Raw genomic sequence first — 16,957 nt, 5'->3', positions numbered from 1 at the left:
GATCCGAAGGCACGTTTCAGGTGCGTGGTGATGTAAGCAACAAAATTCATGGAGCAGAGTCCTTTTGGAAAGGCTACAATAGCTCAGTTGGTCAATAAATTTCCCTAAAAACAGTTTGGTTCAAGCGTTAAGGTTTCTCACTTGCATTCCGGAAGTGTTCGGTTCTACTATTGGTCTGTACACCGACTGTACTAATATTTTTCCTAGTTTTCCTGAGTCCCTACAAGTAAATGTCGGTACAGGATCAGAAATGAAGCCACGGTTGCTTCTTTGCCCATCTCTGCCTCTTCGTTATTCTCCTATGAACCTATCACTCGAGGCTTTACTCTCTGACACACCGACAGAGAACCGTGAACTTTGATACCGGGGGCTATTACTGAAATTTGTCAGAACAATCCAATGTTGCTTAAAACTGGACACCGCAAGAAGAGCGGCACGCATTTCTGTGCACATATCGAGCGTAACTCGGCAACTGTTGGAACGAGATGTCTCGAACCAACTCTGTGAAGAAGACGGGAGCACATCACAGTCTTTCCGTAATTCCTTTGCAGTAAACTTTGTACTCACCGTGTGACAGTGACATTGCGATCACACCCGAAGTTTGCCGAAGTATCTCACTGTGGATAACAGTTAAATGAAGCTTCATATCTATAACCCAGCGCGTTCCTCTAATTCAGTGTTTCCTTTTCGAAATCAAAACGTTTTTACGCAGCTCCTAACAGTTCTTATATACGAAGCTAAAAAAACTGCACCACAAATAACTGACGATAACAATAAATAATTGTTAAGCAAGGACACGAGATCAATATCTTACTTAACCACCAAATTATCTTCTTCATTAATTCAGAGAATCAGAATTCCCCGTTCTAACTCTCAAACTAGGGGCATGCGGTAGCGTAGCTGGTTGTGGCACTATGCCACAAGGGGGAACGTCGCGGGTTCGAGTCCTGATGAGGTGGATTTTTTTTTTTTTTTTAGTTTATCTAATCGTTCCAGTCGCACAATGGCCCTTGGGTCGACTCAGCCTCTAACAGAAATGAGTACCAGGAATCTTCATGTGGGGTAAAGCACGGCCGGCGCGTAAGGCTGACAACCTTACCGCCATCTGTGAGCTGATTGTCTAGAGAAAATGCGGGAGCCTTGACGTTTCACAACCCTATGCGGCTTCACGACCTGTTAGAGGGATAGCTTTTTTTTTTACCCTTTTTACCTCTTTCAAATTCGTATTTGTAACCACCATAACGTCCTCACTTCCGTACTACTCTTGTCAGGTGGTCGACCGGGCGAAGCCCGAGGCCCGTAAGTGAAAATTATGCTTTCACTCCCCCTCAAAATAAAGAAGCTCTCACCTCTCCCCTGACTCCCCCTTTTCCCCGGGTTTCAGAAGCAACTGAGACTGACACGCGCTTGAGCTCCCCTGAACGTATCAATGGAGAGGGGGCATGATGGCGTGACCCCCGTGTGCTGTCCATTTCTGCCCCCAGCGCACACAAAGCCCACAGATTTCGGTTTCTATGTCCTTCCTCTCGCTACTGCAGTGTGGGGGTGCAGGAACCGTCAGAGCCCCACCGCTCTGTGGCAAGGTGTTGTGCAGGTTTCATGTTTCCGTGGCGATGTGGCGTGGCACCGTATAGTCTGGCAGAAGTTTACTACCATTTCGGAGGCAAGTGCTGCTTCCACCTCCAGGATCGCAGAGTCCGCCGACCAAACAAGCAGCTTGGCTTAATATTTTACCCTTGAGGTGAAGGCGGAGGTGCCAGACTACACGGATTCATACCTCAGGAGACACTCTTCATACTCAGTAGGTGAGAGACTGGAGCCGACAGTGTAACCTGTTGATAAGAGCATGTTCTGTTTCAGGGCTTCTTCAGGCGAAGCATCCAGAAGCAGATCGAGTACAGGTGCCTGAGGGACGGCAAGTGTTTGGTCATCAGGCTCAACAGGAACCGATGTCAGTACTGTCGGTTCAAGAAATGTCTTGCCGTCGGGATGTCCCGCGACTGTGAGTAGGCGCCCCACACTCAAGCTTTCCGCTTTCAGTTTCCTTCCACATCCCCGCACAAACGCCTGCCGATGTTGATGTGAAGTGTCAATTGTCTTAGTCCGAACAAAACGAACTCCGAGGCTTTAGTCCGCAAGCGAACTATACCGACCGAGCGATCGCCGCTTGTCGGCGAAGATAGTGCCAACGGCCGTGGGGATTCGTGGCGCTGAACACGCGACACCTCTATCCGCTAAAGTTAATTTAGTCCGATTTCAACAAAAATTCAAACAGGACGACAAACCGCAATTCCCCAATTCCAACTTTAATGAAGATACATTTACCGGTGCATGCGGACAGACTAGACTGGCGAATCTAATTGGCGCATTTTTGTTTCAAGTTGCTCGTTGAGAAAGCGTCAAAAGTAGTTAAATGTGGAAATTACTTGAGGCTTGCAGAAGCCAGTAAAAGTATATCGGTAACTACTCAGGTACTTTCACCGGAAATGTAATATAGAGCGTACTATCTTCTAAAATGTCTTCAGTTTCACAAATTTGTTCATATCCCGGGTTTTTGGAAGAATTCTATATACTTTTTTCCTTTGCTACACCAACTCTTCCAGGAACCGAATTCAATATGGAAACATTTGTTTTGAATACACATAACGATTGATACAAAGTAGTATTGCTATCGCGTGCCCTCAGTGAGGAAATGGCGGATGGAAGTTGAGAGAAGTGAGCAGAAAGGATGTTTCTAGTTCTGCGATTTTGGTGTGCATCGTGATCAATTTGAATTAATGCTGCACTTTTGGGATCAAATGTTTTTACAACATTCCTGACCTTTTCTAAATGTTCGGTATTACAACTCACTGCACACAGCCACGTGCCCAGAGCGTTAAAATTGTCTGTGACAGAAGTGGAACGTTCGGTGCTACTGCTTTAAAGGCTTCTTTTCTATGTCTTCTTCACAGAAGAAACCAACTTGTCAACAAGCGGAAAATTTGCAAGAATTATTACTGCAACACGGTGCAACCAACGGGCAAGGCAAGTCAAATGTGCCATATTTGGAAATATAATTTTAAGAGCAGTACCGGCTTTGATCATATAACTTGCAGCATCAGTCACAAAGAACAGTACGGGCTTATACCGAATGTAATTCGGCCATAGTAAATTCATGGAATCGATAAAAATTTCCGAAACTGCAGAGCTACCTGTGGTTTTATATTGCTTTACCGCAAGAAGATATTGTGTGGATTGTTCATTCTTAGTAGTGGATCCAACTACGTGTATAATATTTGCAATAAGCCGTCCCTCACAGCCTTGTGTTTCGTCGATTAATACCCACACAAAATTATCTTGAATCTTATCTCTAATGTTTTCAGTTGTAAGATCGTAACTCTGCTTCACGTAATTTTTGCGCACAGTGGATTCTTCCGGCACTTCGCGCTGTTTGTACTTCTCTATGAAGTTTCTCAGAGTAGGATTGGGTAGTTTCCACAGCGGAATAGTATTTACCGCTAAAAAGGTTTCGCACATGTCAAAGAAGAACTGTGAAAAGCAGATGACGGAGGCTTGCAGGCTGAAAACAAAAAGTGGTTTTAATATTAACTAATACTCTGGAATGTATACAGATCTGTCAGTTTTATTGTTACACCGGCGCTCACTGTTGTGTATTGAAAAATTAAAACAGTCAAGAAACGGGAACGGGGAAGTGGGTGGGGTACCCATGACGTTGCTGAACATTCGGTTATCGTCTCAGTTCGCTGCTGGACACGCTTGGTGCCACATGTGGCGTGTGTTTCAATTATTACACGAAATTTCAAGCCCCAAATACCGTACGTAGGAGTACCGTCATCTGGACGGTTCCACTGTGACCACCACTGACACGAAAAGCCGTTACAAGGTGATCCAGCTGCAGGATATACGTGTACAGCAAATGAAATCAAACGTTGGTCCGTGCTTCCATATTTCCGTGTAACCCAAGAATGAAGACACCCCGATGTGATGCTGCAGAGGGACACCAGTTTACTCGAAATAACAAAAGCCGGGCGAGGTTGGAGTGCCAAATTCATGCGCCGTGAAGGACTGTCGCCCAAGCAGTCCAACTGATTTTCAAGAGAAGCTGCTAAACGTCTAGCAGTACTTTATTCAACAGAGGAAGAAACAGAACTCTGTGTTTAGGCATGCAGGAAATGTACAGGAGTTGGCGGTGTGTTTCGATATGTCTGGCAATTACGCTGTCGTTACGAAAGGTGCAGATAAAGTCAAGATTAGAGGCGCTGGTTTCGGAAAACAGCATGCAATGCTGATGCTGTGCACAACTGGTGATGGCCGTAAATTATTCTGAACTAAACCGCAAATGCATACCTAAGAATGGTCTGTTCCATTAAGACGTTATTGTTCATACACAAAAAAGGAAAGATGAGAGCTGATTTGCTGGAACATTGGCTGAAAACTTCTGTAAAAGACGCCCTCAAGCTCTGCGTAACCCACCAGGTATGTTAGCCCTTGACGCATTTCGTGGGTATTTCTGCAGCACTGAAAGTTAAAATCTGAGAGGAACGAGTATAACTTGGTTGTGATTCCTGGTGGCGTGGCAAGCCAACTTGACATATCGATGTTTCCGTTAATAAGCTACTTAACTTAACGAGGCTTGGTTGCTGTCAGAAAACCTCTCAGTAACAATATACGGAAAGATGAAGAGGACATCCACTTTAGAACTTGCGGAATGGATTTAGGTTGCCTGGAAGAAAGTAATAGGTAAACAGAGAAACGGTCTTAGGGACAGTTTCGATCTTGAATGCCCTGATTTAAAAAGTGACAAGAAAAATCCGTATGCTCAACGTGAGACTGGGTGCACAAATGAAATGAACAGCGAACAGATACGTTTGTTTAATTTGCATCTTCAGCTCTGTGTTGACCTGTGTTTATTAATACAGATTTTTTTGTTGTTAGGATATTGACAATTTCTGTTGTAATGCATGTCCTTTCTCTTGCCCTGAAACCTGGTTTTAAAACAAACGCGCGTCTCTCAGTCGATGGCATCTTAGGACCTGCTTGCGTGCCGAACGTTTCATGGGATGGCTGTGTCAGAGCACGTGGCGACACTCCTCGTTCCACGCCATTCACCATCCGATCCATTTGACACTGTTGCCAATTGCAAATAAGTGAAATTGAACTTCTCTCACGGCGTGTCATGATTACTGACCCCTTTGAGATGTGAACCCTCTGTGACAGCTGTGCGGTACGGGCGTGTCCCCAAGAGGTCCCGGGAGCGGAGTGGGGAGGATTCTGCGGCCCCTGCGCCACGTGTGTCCTCCTCGGACACCGAACAGTCAGATGCCGAGACGAAACAGCTGGCCGTGTACGACGTGATCCTGACGGTGTCGCAGGCCTTCCACGCCAACTGCGGCTACACCGAGGAGCAGACCCGAGGCCTCGTACGGAAACCTCTGCAGGCGCAACCGGTCTGTACCCTGTACCAAGCTGTCATTCTTTTACTTCTGCCCCTCCCACAGGCTGGAGCAAATCAGCTGACAGTAGCATGAAACTTACATTGCTTGAAAAGCACAATAGATCACTGTAGGTCGCGGTGCAAGGGCCGAGAAGGCCCACCCCTTGTGGCTAGAAGTGCAAGCACACCTGAGGTGTCAACTATACGGATATTAAGAGTACTATCTTCTGGGATATAATGCTGTGTAGTCCGTTAAAATTCAATCGACGAGTCGGAGGAACATGTCGCCTCCATGCTAAGGGTCGAAGATTCAGCCGAGCAAGAAATCATAGACTACACGGCGTTGTATTGTAGAAGATAGAACTCATTCATAACCATTCTGTGAGAACCTCAAATTATATATGGATGTTGGACATTGTCTCAGCTATATCTGATATGCACGACGTTTCGGAGGATGGCTGTACACCGTCTTGAGGTGCTGGATCTCATGACAATGACAGATATTTACTATTTATTCTTATATTTGTGGCGATGGTTTGGATGGATCCTGGAGCCATTTCAATACCAGACTAAAGCACTGTGCTAACTGTCACACCACACCCCACTCTGGCATTGTTGTATGTACAGAAACAATATTAAAATTAGCAGCATCTACACAACTGTGTACCACTGTGAACAGTGGCTTAACTCAGCTTGTGCAGTGAGCAGACCGAATGGCCAGGGAATTGGGGTTGGATTCCCGGGGGAAACCACTGGTTCTGAGGCTCACCTGACCTCCTATTCAGTGGGTACTTGGGGCCGTTTCCACAGTGATAAAGCAGCCAGAACATGTAGCTGATCGCTAACTTCCATCTAGTGCTGAGCTTAGCGTTACATGGAGCTATACCTGTTTTCATAGTGTGGTGCTTAATTAAGTCCAGGGACAACTTCGCCTCTGCTTTTAATTAATTTCCTCACAAAGAACAATTTTGAAATACCCGTTTCACAAGATGGAAAGTGAGTAGGTGCACAGACATTTTGACAAGACATTGCAGTACATCGTACCTGGTGGTGTCAACATTTTTATTGATGTTTCAGCCTGTAGCAGCTGGAAGTTCGAGTCCCGAGGGTCCAGAAGTGGCATCCTCCACAGCAGAGTCCCTGGAGCAGCAGCGAGTGTGGTTATGGCAGCAGTTTGCATCACGAGTTACTCCAAGCGTCCAGAGGGTGGTCGAGTTTGCCAAGAGAGTGCCAGGTACATTGCTTGGGTAAAAGTAAAAGTAAGTAAAAGTATCCGTGTAAGAGGCCGTGGAGGCCCATAGAGTTGTGAGATGTTGAGATTCCCACATTTTCTAGACAATGATGGCGGCAAGGTTGTCAGCCTTATGCACCGGCCACCCTTTACCAACAAGAACATTCCAAGAATATCCCTGGTAAACATTGCTTGGGTAACAAGACTGACCTCAGTGGCAGGCCCACACACTATGAAGCTCCTCATTACTCCATTTATTTCCCCCAATTTCAGCACCACTCTCTTAGGATGAGAACCTGGGATTTAGAGTCATTTTCTGGCCACTAGCCTGAGTAGATCATTTAAGCACATGCATTGCTGGTAGAGAAATATTTCCTTCTGAATCCGGCCATAAGTTCAAGAAAGATATCTGACACCTCATAGCTCAGTCTTTCTGAGTCGGACAAGTTGTCCCTCACCCACTGTCTAGTTTGTAGTACTGGATGGAGAGGAAGTGTTGCCATTCCAGGAAACTAAGACAAACATAACAGGGTGAGAGCAAGACTGTGTTCTTTTCAGGTTTCTGTGACCTAAGTCAGGATGATCAGCTGATCCTCATCAAGGTTGGTTTCTTTGAGATCTGGCTGGGTCATGTAGCACGACTTACATCAGATTCCTCGCTTACCTTTGCTGATGGCACCTACATCACCCGTCAGCAGATGGACCTCATGTATGATGTATGTAACCATATCCAACATGTAACTGCCAAAACTGATTCACATTCAATTAGAGATGGAATGTACTTAAGCAGTGTCCTCACTCTGTAACCAGCCAAGCAACAAGTCTCAGACAAAGGCCCAAACTTAAGATTGAGTTTCTGATAGTGTGCTGCCTGGTCAGAGCAATGGCACAAATTGGGGTGTAGTGATAGCTGAATATGGAGCAATAGTGGAATGGCCGTTAGGAGCGGAAAATAGAAGGAACTCATAGGGAAACTTGCTCATTGCCATTTTGTCCACCATGAATCTTACATGAAAGGACCAAGGATTGTACCTGGTGAGATGCCAGGGCTGCAGCATGACCCTGAACTATACAGCTTTTAAATTATTCTGTTTTAAATTTTTCATATATCTCTGCCTGCAACTGCTACAGGGTTAATACTATCCTACCACTTTGAGTTCAAGCACTCAATAACAGACAGTAGTGGACCTGTAATGCAGTAATGTTGTGTAAGATAATAAGTCTGTTAGGTCTAAGTATGCTTCTGTGTCTTCAAGTTTGTGTTGAATTCTCTGCTTCTCTTTCTTGCAGCCCGAATTTGTGTCGTCACTGTTTCACTTCGCGTCTACGCTAAATGCATTTGCTCTCAATGACACAGAGTTGGGCCTTTTCTCTGCTATAGTCCTCCTCACCGCTGACCGTCCGGGGGTCACGGACCTCAAGACTATTGAGCATCATAAGGATCGCCTCATTGACGCCCTGAAAGTGCAGGTGGGTCTCGCTAGAGTTGCTTATTTATATTTGTAAGTCAGGGCAGTTGTGATAAGTGGTCAGAACAAGAAGTTCTGGGAAGACTGTATGATGCCAACTTCATATGAAACCTGTCCGTGTAGGGTACATGGTGATGCTGTCATTCACTTCTGTGCAAATTCCTATTGCAGCATGTTTTTACTACACAGATGTAAGTAATATCACCCTGCCATATATTTTTGGTCTTCCATGGGGTTTTGACTTCAAAATTCTGCATATTTCTTGCAATATCTACGTTAGCCTCATATATATCTCTTCATATGTGACACTGGTTTGGACAGGTATGCCGCAATCACGCGAGTGAGCCACAGATGTTGGCCAACCTGCTGCTCAAGCTACAAGAGCTGAAGAACCTAGGCGCAAAACACTCCGCTCACTTGGACTGGTTCCGCCTCAACTGGGCCAAGCTGAGACTACCCCCACTCTTTGCGGAGATCTTTGACATTCCTAAGTGTGAGGAGGACGTACAGTGAGAGGTGAGTGTCACGTCTCAGAAATCCTCTGTTTTGCCTTGAAGGAGTGTGGAATCATACAGATTCAATGAATGTAGATCCAGATATGACATCTGAACATTTGTGTGGCCAAGCAAACAGACCTGTTTGCACAGATTCTTAAAATGTGCCTAGAAAACAAAGAAACGGCCAGTACTCATGCGTGGGAATCATTTGTATTCTGAGATTTTATTTTAGTGGTGGAGGCTTTGCTCCACGCCCTTGCAATCCAGCTATAGTATGTAGTACTGAAGGAATACAAAGCACAGGTTCCATGTCGCATTTCTAATTATGAAAATTATGAGGAGCTACAGGAGACCATTGTTGGTAGGTCCGCAACTAGCACATGCTCCAGTCTGTCAGTGCTCTGTTATTACCATAATTTGAAGCAGCACCATGATATAGACAGATCAAGAGCTGATTAATACAATTTAATTTTTGCCAACAGGATTATAGGAGCCAACATTCACTTGTTTCTCTTCTGTCATACGTCTCTACTCTGCTGTTGGAACTTGGTACACACAGATTTGACTGTTCCACCCAGGCCTTGGAGACTCTGCCAGGAGAGTTGGTGGTCACTGGGCACTGCATGCTACGTATCAGTGCAGAAGCGTTGTCTCTACAAAAGGGTGCGTGAAGTGGAATGCTACATGTGCTGACATCTATATTTCATGGGGGTTATTACAACTAAACAGAGGAGTGTAGCCCAACAGTTTATTTCAAACTGATTGCACCACCACCCCTAACTTTCCTCTCCCTTTTGGCAAAGCTAATATATCAGCTGACAGACAGGTAGAGTCAGTGGGGAGACAGTGCATGGTCATCTGCAAGACAACAATATAGTGCTCTCTCTGTCTCTCTCTCTCCCCCCACCCCTTTTCTTGCTCAATGGTTGTTAAATAATGTGCTAAAGATGACATGAAGGTCACAATAGAGCTAGGTGTAGCTCCACTCCACTTGCACCCCCACAATCTATTTTTATCATTACCTGTGCATCTACATTCAATAGGCCTATGTCTATGACCTTGGCAATATACCTCCCACTATGTGAGAAAATGGTTAGCTCTTAACATTAATTTATTACTTTACCGTGTTCTTTGCAGACACGTGTTGCTCACATACTTTGTGCATGGAAACATATCATAATATATAAATAAGTAAGTAAGGTAGCAAAGTATTGTGCATTTCAAGCATCTGGCATCTTGACAGATCTTAAAATTCCTCTTTATGAAATATATTATAATGTATATTCGATGTTGTGTAGTTGTAAATATTTATTGAAATAGAGATGTTATGAACTCATTATTATATTTATAAGTATCGAGGTTTTGGGCGATGTTAGTCGGGGGATGGGATGGGCAAGTTAAGGAATAATATATAAAAATATATATAAAAATAAAACTCTTTTTGTTATGATGGTAAGCTTGTTGTTAGACCAATCATATCAAGACACTCTTTCTGAAGGGATGGCATGCAGGGACAACGTCAACATCACATCACAACATTGTTTCTACTGCTTACATTGCTGCTGTTTGCTTAGTTTGGTAGCAGCATGCAGAACAAACCATGATAATTCTCATCACATAATGTGTTCAAAATGAGAACAGCCGTACTGCTCTTTCCTACTGAGTATTAATTAGTAATAACAATAATAACTGTTCTTCAAGCAGATGGAGACACTAGGGGTGGAATGGATGAATGGTAACATGAATATTGTAAGGAGGGAGGGAAGGAATGCATATGATATATAGGAGGAATTGTGTAGACACTTCTTCAGCCCTTAGTCTTGGTATGTCCTCTAAGTACAAAAACATTCTGTCATATTGCGTTATAATATAAATAATTATGAAATGTACTTCATACTAACGAAGCATACAATCTAAGCAATGTTTGTATTATGCATGCATGTGTGTCTGTGTGAGAGAGAAAATGGTTGTTGGTGAATGGATTAATTAATGAAAGCAAGAAGAGTGAAAGATTGAAATGAGTGAGTAATATTTATCACGACTATGCATACAAGTAAAGCAACCATGTGAAGCATTAAAGACAAGCAAATGGCACAAAACATTCTTGATTTTCAACTTATATGCAGCAAAGTATCATTCCTTCTGTTAATGATGACAGGTGTTCCTATGCTAAGGAAGGGATGCAGCAGAATTTCAGAGCGCAACATAGAAAGCATGTATTGTCTAAACAAAGACTGAGCTGTGTGTCTTATTTCTTTCAGTGACATTACCACATTTTTTTGCAGCAGCAGCTTCATTACAGGCTTACAAGAACATATCTTTGAAAATTGAAAGCGATGTTTTTGTTGATGGTAGACAAAGGCGATGCATCATTCTTTAAAATGTACAATGCCTAGGACTCACCTTATATGTAAGTTTGACAAGACAAAGCCTGCATCTTGTAGGCCACCCAGAACAAACATGCTTCTTAGAATAAAGGTATCAAAAACTGCATCTTTGTTTAGTATTTGAAAGTATATATGTTGAAAGAAACATCATATTTTAAAATTTATTTATATTAAAAAAGGAACTTTCTATTAGCTCAACTCTTTGAAATGGACAACTCAATAACAACTGCTGATATGACGTTTGAAAGATGTTCAAGATATGTAGAGAATAATATTCTGTGAGACATTCCAGTCACAAATTGTACACCACTACCTTTACTGTACTGGTTGTTGGAAGATTACTTATTGTGTTTTCCCTAATATTTTATATCGAAAATTCTGTTGAAAGCTGTTGTCTCTGTGGGTTTTAATAAGTTCTATATATGTACTTAACTTTATGGGAATTTTAATAATTCTAAAAATGATACTGCCAGTGATATAAACCTGTGTTACTAGAATGTTATGTTGTCTTCGTACAAAGTGAAACGAAAGACCTTTATTTCCTGTACTTAAAGACTGCAGCAGAAGTAGTGCTGGTCAGTCCTGTGTATGCACAGATCTCACATGTAATTATTGAAACAATTTGAAAGGAAAAATAATTCACCTGCAATAATCATGTTGTATTTCAAAAATACGTTACAAATTATTAAAATGCATTGAACGATTTTATGATGTAATATGAATTAAAACAATGTATGAAATATTATTGTGAATGATGAAGAATTTCCATTTCTTTTGTCCAGGTGTTAAACTATTTAAGTATGAAAAGCAGCTGTATGAGCATATTTCTGTTTCTAAAGAGTCAATACTTTCTGTTTGTAAGAGGATATGCTTATGTATGTTTAGTGATGGCATGAAAAGGGGCCAGAACCCAAAGTAATACTGCTTACTTTCCAACCCTTGTCAAGGTCAGAAGAAGTGTAAGTATGTTGTTTGCAGTGGTCTGCCGTTGGCTTGTTTTTCTGCTAGATAATTCATAGTAACCAAGAAATAAAGGGGTGGAGTGAAAGAGGGCCTCTTGTAAGTAAGGTTACTGCCATGAGTAGCCACACCACCAACCTTTCACTGCCTCAGCTTATCTCTATAAAGAAGTATGTATAAAAGACAAACAGAAATGATATCTTATCTCTTTATGGTTTAGGTTCTAGTGGATGGGAGACATATTCTTTAACAAACATTCTTACTATAATGTTGTTATATCAGAAATGTTATTTTTTGTGTGTATTTTATTTTGCACATAAGAATTTTATCTGAATCTTGATAACTTGGTTACATGTTACTGTAATATAATAATCACTGTTGATAATTCTTATTTGCTTTAAGTTATATTGAAGAAATGGACACACATATTTGAGTGTTATACAAAGGTCTACACTATTTGTGGTAATAATTGTTATTGTATGTTTTTTCTACTGAAGGCTTTGCAATTTTTTGTGACTTTGTGCTAATGAGACAAATCGAATTTTAAAGTTAATTATCTAAATCAAGCATAAGATGGTTACTATTCTGTGTTACTGCTAGTAGTGGATATAAAAGAAAATATGTCTTTGTTACATAAGAGATTCCTTCTAAGTTTTAACGATAAGCATTAATGACTATTGTATTAATGCAATCATGACACTTTTGCACTACCCCTAAAACCTGTCATTGGTGTTGTACTTTTTAATATAAAATGCATAGCCGAATTAAATGGGGTTGGAATGAGTTAAGGCTTTGTGTTAAAATAAATCAAGCACCTTGTTCCTGCACACCACATTAAATATGATCCTTTATCATGAACCTTGAACATTGTTAAACTCTGTCAACAGTCTCAAGTTTAGGGGGGGCCAGTGTCTGGTTACCATTGCTCAGTATTTCATACCATATTTTGCAGTATTCTGCTTCCATGCAAAAAGTGACTGGCACTCTGTAATGTTATTTGTAAATTCGCTTTTTTATTACATGTAACGAAAATAACGTTTAAAGGAAGAATGCTGCACTGAACTGAAGAATATCAGCTCTCAAATTATACCAGTAAGCCAGTCACCCACTCAATTAGAGTAGTTCCACATCATTGAAATTCACTGCTCATTTGAGCTTCATTTCTGATCATTATAAGGCATAAATATGGCACTTATTTCTAGAAACATGTTTTCATGTACTCTCATGCCCAGGTTTAGTGTTAAGGTTGAAAAAGCAGTGCACTCTCAGACGTGCAATTTCTGACTTTTGACTAGTTTCTTGGTACACATCAAATGTTTGCTAGTGTTAGCACTGTCATGTACGAGCTGAAAGAAGGGCTGCATATTCATATGTGTGTGTGTGTGTGTGTGCACACGCGCATGCGTGCGTAAAATTACATACAACCTATGCCCCAGTTCCCGCTGTGAGGTGAAGAACTTTTAGATTTTTGTGTGTGAGTGGCTTTTATATGTGCATTAAGTTTACTGTGAACTGTTCTATTTCTCGTATGTTTAAGAAAGAAGTGAATGGAGATGCTAATAATTGCTGTTAACTGCCCATTTTACCTGTCTGAGAATGCAAATATCAGCACATCATCATAGAGCAGGTAAATACTCAGTACTACTCCGCTGTGCAGCGCTGTGTTGTTGTTTTTGATCAGTTGTGCTCTAGGAGTGCTTTGTCAAGTGTCTCCTCCCCTGCATTGCTTATTTGGGTCAAAAGTAGGTAAACTGAATTTCTGCTGACCTGATGTATGAATCTGTGAAGAGATCTCTGGATTTCTGAAGCCCACAACCATTCAAAGCTCTACTTACATTACAAGTAAGTAATACTTTGTGTTGATTGAACTGAAAGAAAATATTTCCTATGTGTAGCATCAGATCTGTGCTACAGATCAGGTGATAAGATGCTGGCTTCTCACCATAGAGGTCTGAGTAGAGACCCCAGCAGAAGTCCCAGATTCATGTTAGACAGAGTAGCAGTGGTACACTTTTCTGTTTGAGTTTCGTTGGAACAGATAATTTTGTTTGCTTTAGTATACATGCAGATCACATAACTGATCCATAAACTTATTAATTCTATTTGGAATAAATAAGCATTTCCTGATCAGTGGAAGGAGTTGAATATTGTACCAGTTAACAAGAAGAGTGATAAAACTGACTGTAGTAATTATCATGGGATATCACTGTCATTAACTTCATACAAAATGTTATCCAATATCTTCTGTCAAGGTTAAGCCCGTACATAGATGAAATTACTGGGTATCACCAGTATGGGCTTCGGCATGAGAGATCAACTACTGATCACATTTTTCCATTTGTCAGATAATGAAGAAAAAATGGGAGTAAAATGAGGCAGTACATCAGCTATTCATAGACTTCAAGAAAGCATATAATTCACTTAGGAGGGAAGTATTGTACAATATTAAAATAGAATTTGGGGTACCTATGGGACTAGTTAGGCTGATTAAATTGTGTATAAATAAAACATAATGGTCAAGTCCATATAGGTAAACATTTGTCTGATAACCTTCCAGAATGATCCAAAACAAGAAGATGCTTTATTGCCACAGCTTTTCAACTCTATTTAGAATATTCTATTAGGAAGGTCAAGGAATACCAGGTGGGACTGAAATTAAATGGGACACATCAGCTGCTGGTCTATGCCGATGATGTGAATCTACTGGGTGATAACATGGATACCACAAAGAAAAACACACCAACTTTAATTGACACTAGTAAGGAGGTTGGTCTAGAAGCAAACACAGAGAAAACTAAGTACATATTGCTGTCTCATCAACAAAATGCAGGGCAAAATCAGGACATAAAGATAGCTAACATGTTTTGAAAATGTAGGACAGTTCAGATATTTGGGAAAGACAGTGACACAACCAAACCTGATTCAGGAGGAAATTAAGAGGAGATTGAAATTGGGTAATGCTTGCTACCATTCAGTCCAAAACCTTTTGTCTTCCTGTCTGTTGCCTAAAACTGTAAAAATTAAAATATAAAAAACTATAATTTTGCCTGTGGTTCTGAGTGGGTGTGAAACTTTGTCTCTGACATTAAGGGAGGAACATAGAGTGAGGTTGTTGAGGAGAATATTTGAACTAAACAGGGATGAAATAACAGGAGGCTGGAGAAAACTGCATAAAGAGGAGCTTCATAACTTGTACTCTTCTCCAAGTATGATAAGAATGATCAAGTCAAGGACGATATAGGCAGGGCATGCAACATGAATGGCAGGCAAGAGGAATGCATATAGGCTAATGATGTGAAAGTTAGAAGGGAAGGACCACTAGGAAGACGAAGACATAGGTGGGTGGGTAATATTAAAATGGATCTTAGAGAGACAGAATGGGGTGGTATGAGCAGGACTGAGCTGGCTCAGGCTAGGGACCAGTGGAAGGCTCTTGTGGATATGGTAATGAATCTTTAGGGTCCATAAAATTTTGAGAGGTTCTTGAGTAGCTGCACAAACTGGCAGCTTCTCAAGAAGGGCTCAGCTCCATGGCATTAGTTAGTTAGCAGGTCACATTAGTTGGGAATGGAATAGTTAACTTATGTTAAGATCACTATTATTTTAATGTTAGAGGTTTTTGACCACAATTCCAAAGAAATATTTAATCATAAAGGCAGCGGCCTCCGTAGTCTAGAGGTAACGTTCCCACCTCATGACTCGTGATACGCGGGATCAAATACCCGGCGGAGGTCGTCGAATTTTTAAGGGTGGAAAAATTCAGGGAACAAGTCCTCCGGGAGGGACTTTAAGCTGTGTGTCCCGTGTCGTAACTTTACGGCACGTAAAAGAACCTCATATCCCCAAAGGGGATCACAGCCAAATTCCAGGACGTTTCCCGCCCAACAATAGTCTCTAAGGCCTCTGATAGATGGGAGAAGCATTATAGACACCTCTAAGCAAGTGGCCGAACTCCCTTGCTCGGCGGGACTGATGGTATGCACCATTTATCAGTAGGGTATAGAGACTGGTAGAATATCATAGAGGGAAGCACAATAGATCAAACTGGTCACGGTGCATGGGGAAACCCACCCTCTCTAAATAACTAACTAACTAATCTAAAGGATATTGCTGGTTTGATGGTGTTTGATTTTGGTGATGCAGTGAATTGCTCAATCATCTGCCCATCCTGGTATCTTAAAAATTAGTTTATGAAACTCAGGAGGAAACTACCTGAGTAATTCAATGGAACAGAATCTTTGGAAAGTGTTAGTCACTCAACTGTTGAGTGATGTCCTACCTTCAGTGACACACTATCATAAAATTAATGTTCTCGCTCAGTCTGTAGTGCTTCAGAATAACAAAACTTCATGATGGGTGGTGGAGAAAACTTCAAAGTTCAGAATGAAGTGGCTGAGATATTGTAGATCAGTGGTGTGAATACTTGATCAATAATTTCCTTAATGGTAAAAGAATTCACAGAAAAATAGAGAATTCTTTGTCAGATGGAATTGTAAATGATGGTGATATAGTTTAACCATGTTGCCTGGATATACATGTTAAAATCAGGTGTCAGGACTTCTTGTTTGTGAAAGAAACTATTATTATTTATGAGTATGTTTGTCTACAATATTTGAAGTTTTCATGTTGGTTTGTATTCAGATTGTTGTCTCTTGGATTGGGTTGTATACTTTTTTGGGTGAATATCAAAACCATGGAGCCAGAGTATTCCTCCAAAATGCTGACATCCATCTACAAAAGTACGCATTAAGGAGCACAAATATAATATGACACAGGGTTTGCTGGAAAAGTCTAAATTGGCCCAACATGCATACGAGGCAGATCACAAAATTCTTTGGAATGAAGCGAAGGTCTTGCAGATCGAACCCAACACCACATATAGAAGATACAAGGAATCAGCCCACATGTCTCTGCTGGACCATCCAATCAGTCAACCCAGTGTGGATATCTCTCCCATCTGGGCCCCTGTCGTTACAGCA

The 16,957-nt window shown here is 41.5% G+C and overlaps 1 protein-coding gene across 3 annotated transcripts in view; it reads left to right on the top strand.

The window, feature by feature from the left end:
* LOC111874281 (ecdysone-induced protein 78C) overlaps nt 1–12,761 on the top strand; it is a 76,961-nt gene extending 64,200 nt beyond the window's left edge. For all 3 annotated transcript variants that reach the window (XM_023869658.2, XM_033755416.1, XM_023869664.2), the window contains 7 exons: nt 1,861–2,002; nt 5,218–5,447; nt 6,512–6,668; nt 7,224–7,381; nt 7,956–8,135; nt 8,456–8,650; nt 9,114–12,761. In XM_023869658.2, the coding sequence (XP_023725426.1) occupies nt 1,861–2,002; nt 5,218–5,447; nt 6,512–6,668; nt 7,224–7,381; nt 7,956–8,135; nt 8,456–8,647 (1,059 nt within the window). In that variant the 3' untranslated portion in view covers nt 8,648–8,650; nt 9,114–12,761. The remainder of the gene's footprint in view (nt 1–1,860; nt 2,003–5,217; nt 5,448–6,511; nt 6,669–7,223; nt 7,382–7,955; nt 8,136–8,455; nt 8,651–9,113) is intronic.
* Nucleotides 12,762–16,957: the final 4,196 nt, after the last annotated feature.

The sequence above is a fragment of the Cryptotermes secundus genome, unplaced genomic scaffold, assembly GCF_002891405.2.
Source record: "Cryptotermes secundus unplaced genomic scaffold, Csec_1.0 scaffold47, whole genome shotgun sequence".
NCBI lineage: Eukaryota > Metazoa > Arthropoda > Insecta > Blattodea > Kalotermitidae > Cryptotermes > Cryptotermes secundus.
Note: the sequence above shows the minus strand (reverse complement) of the source record. Positions and strands in the feature narration are given on the sequence as shown.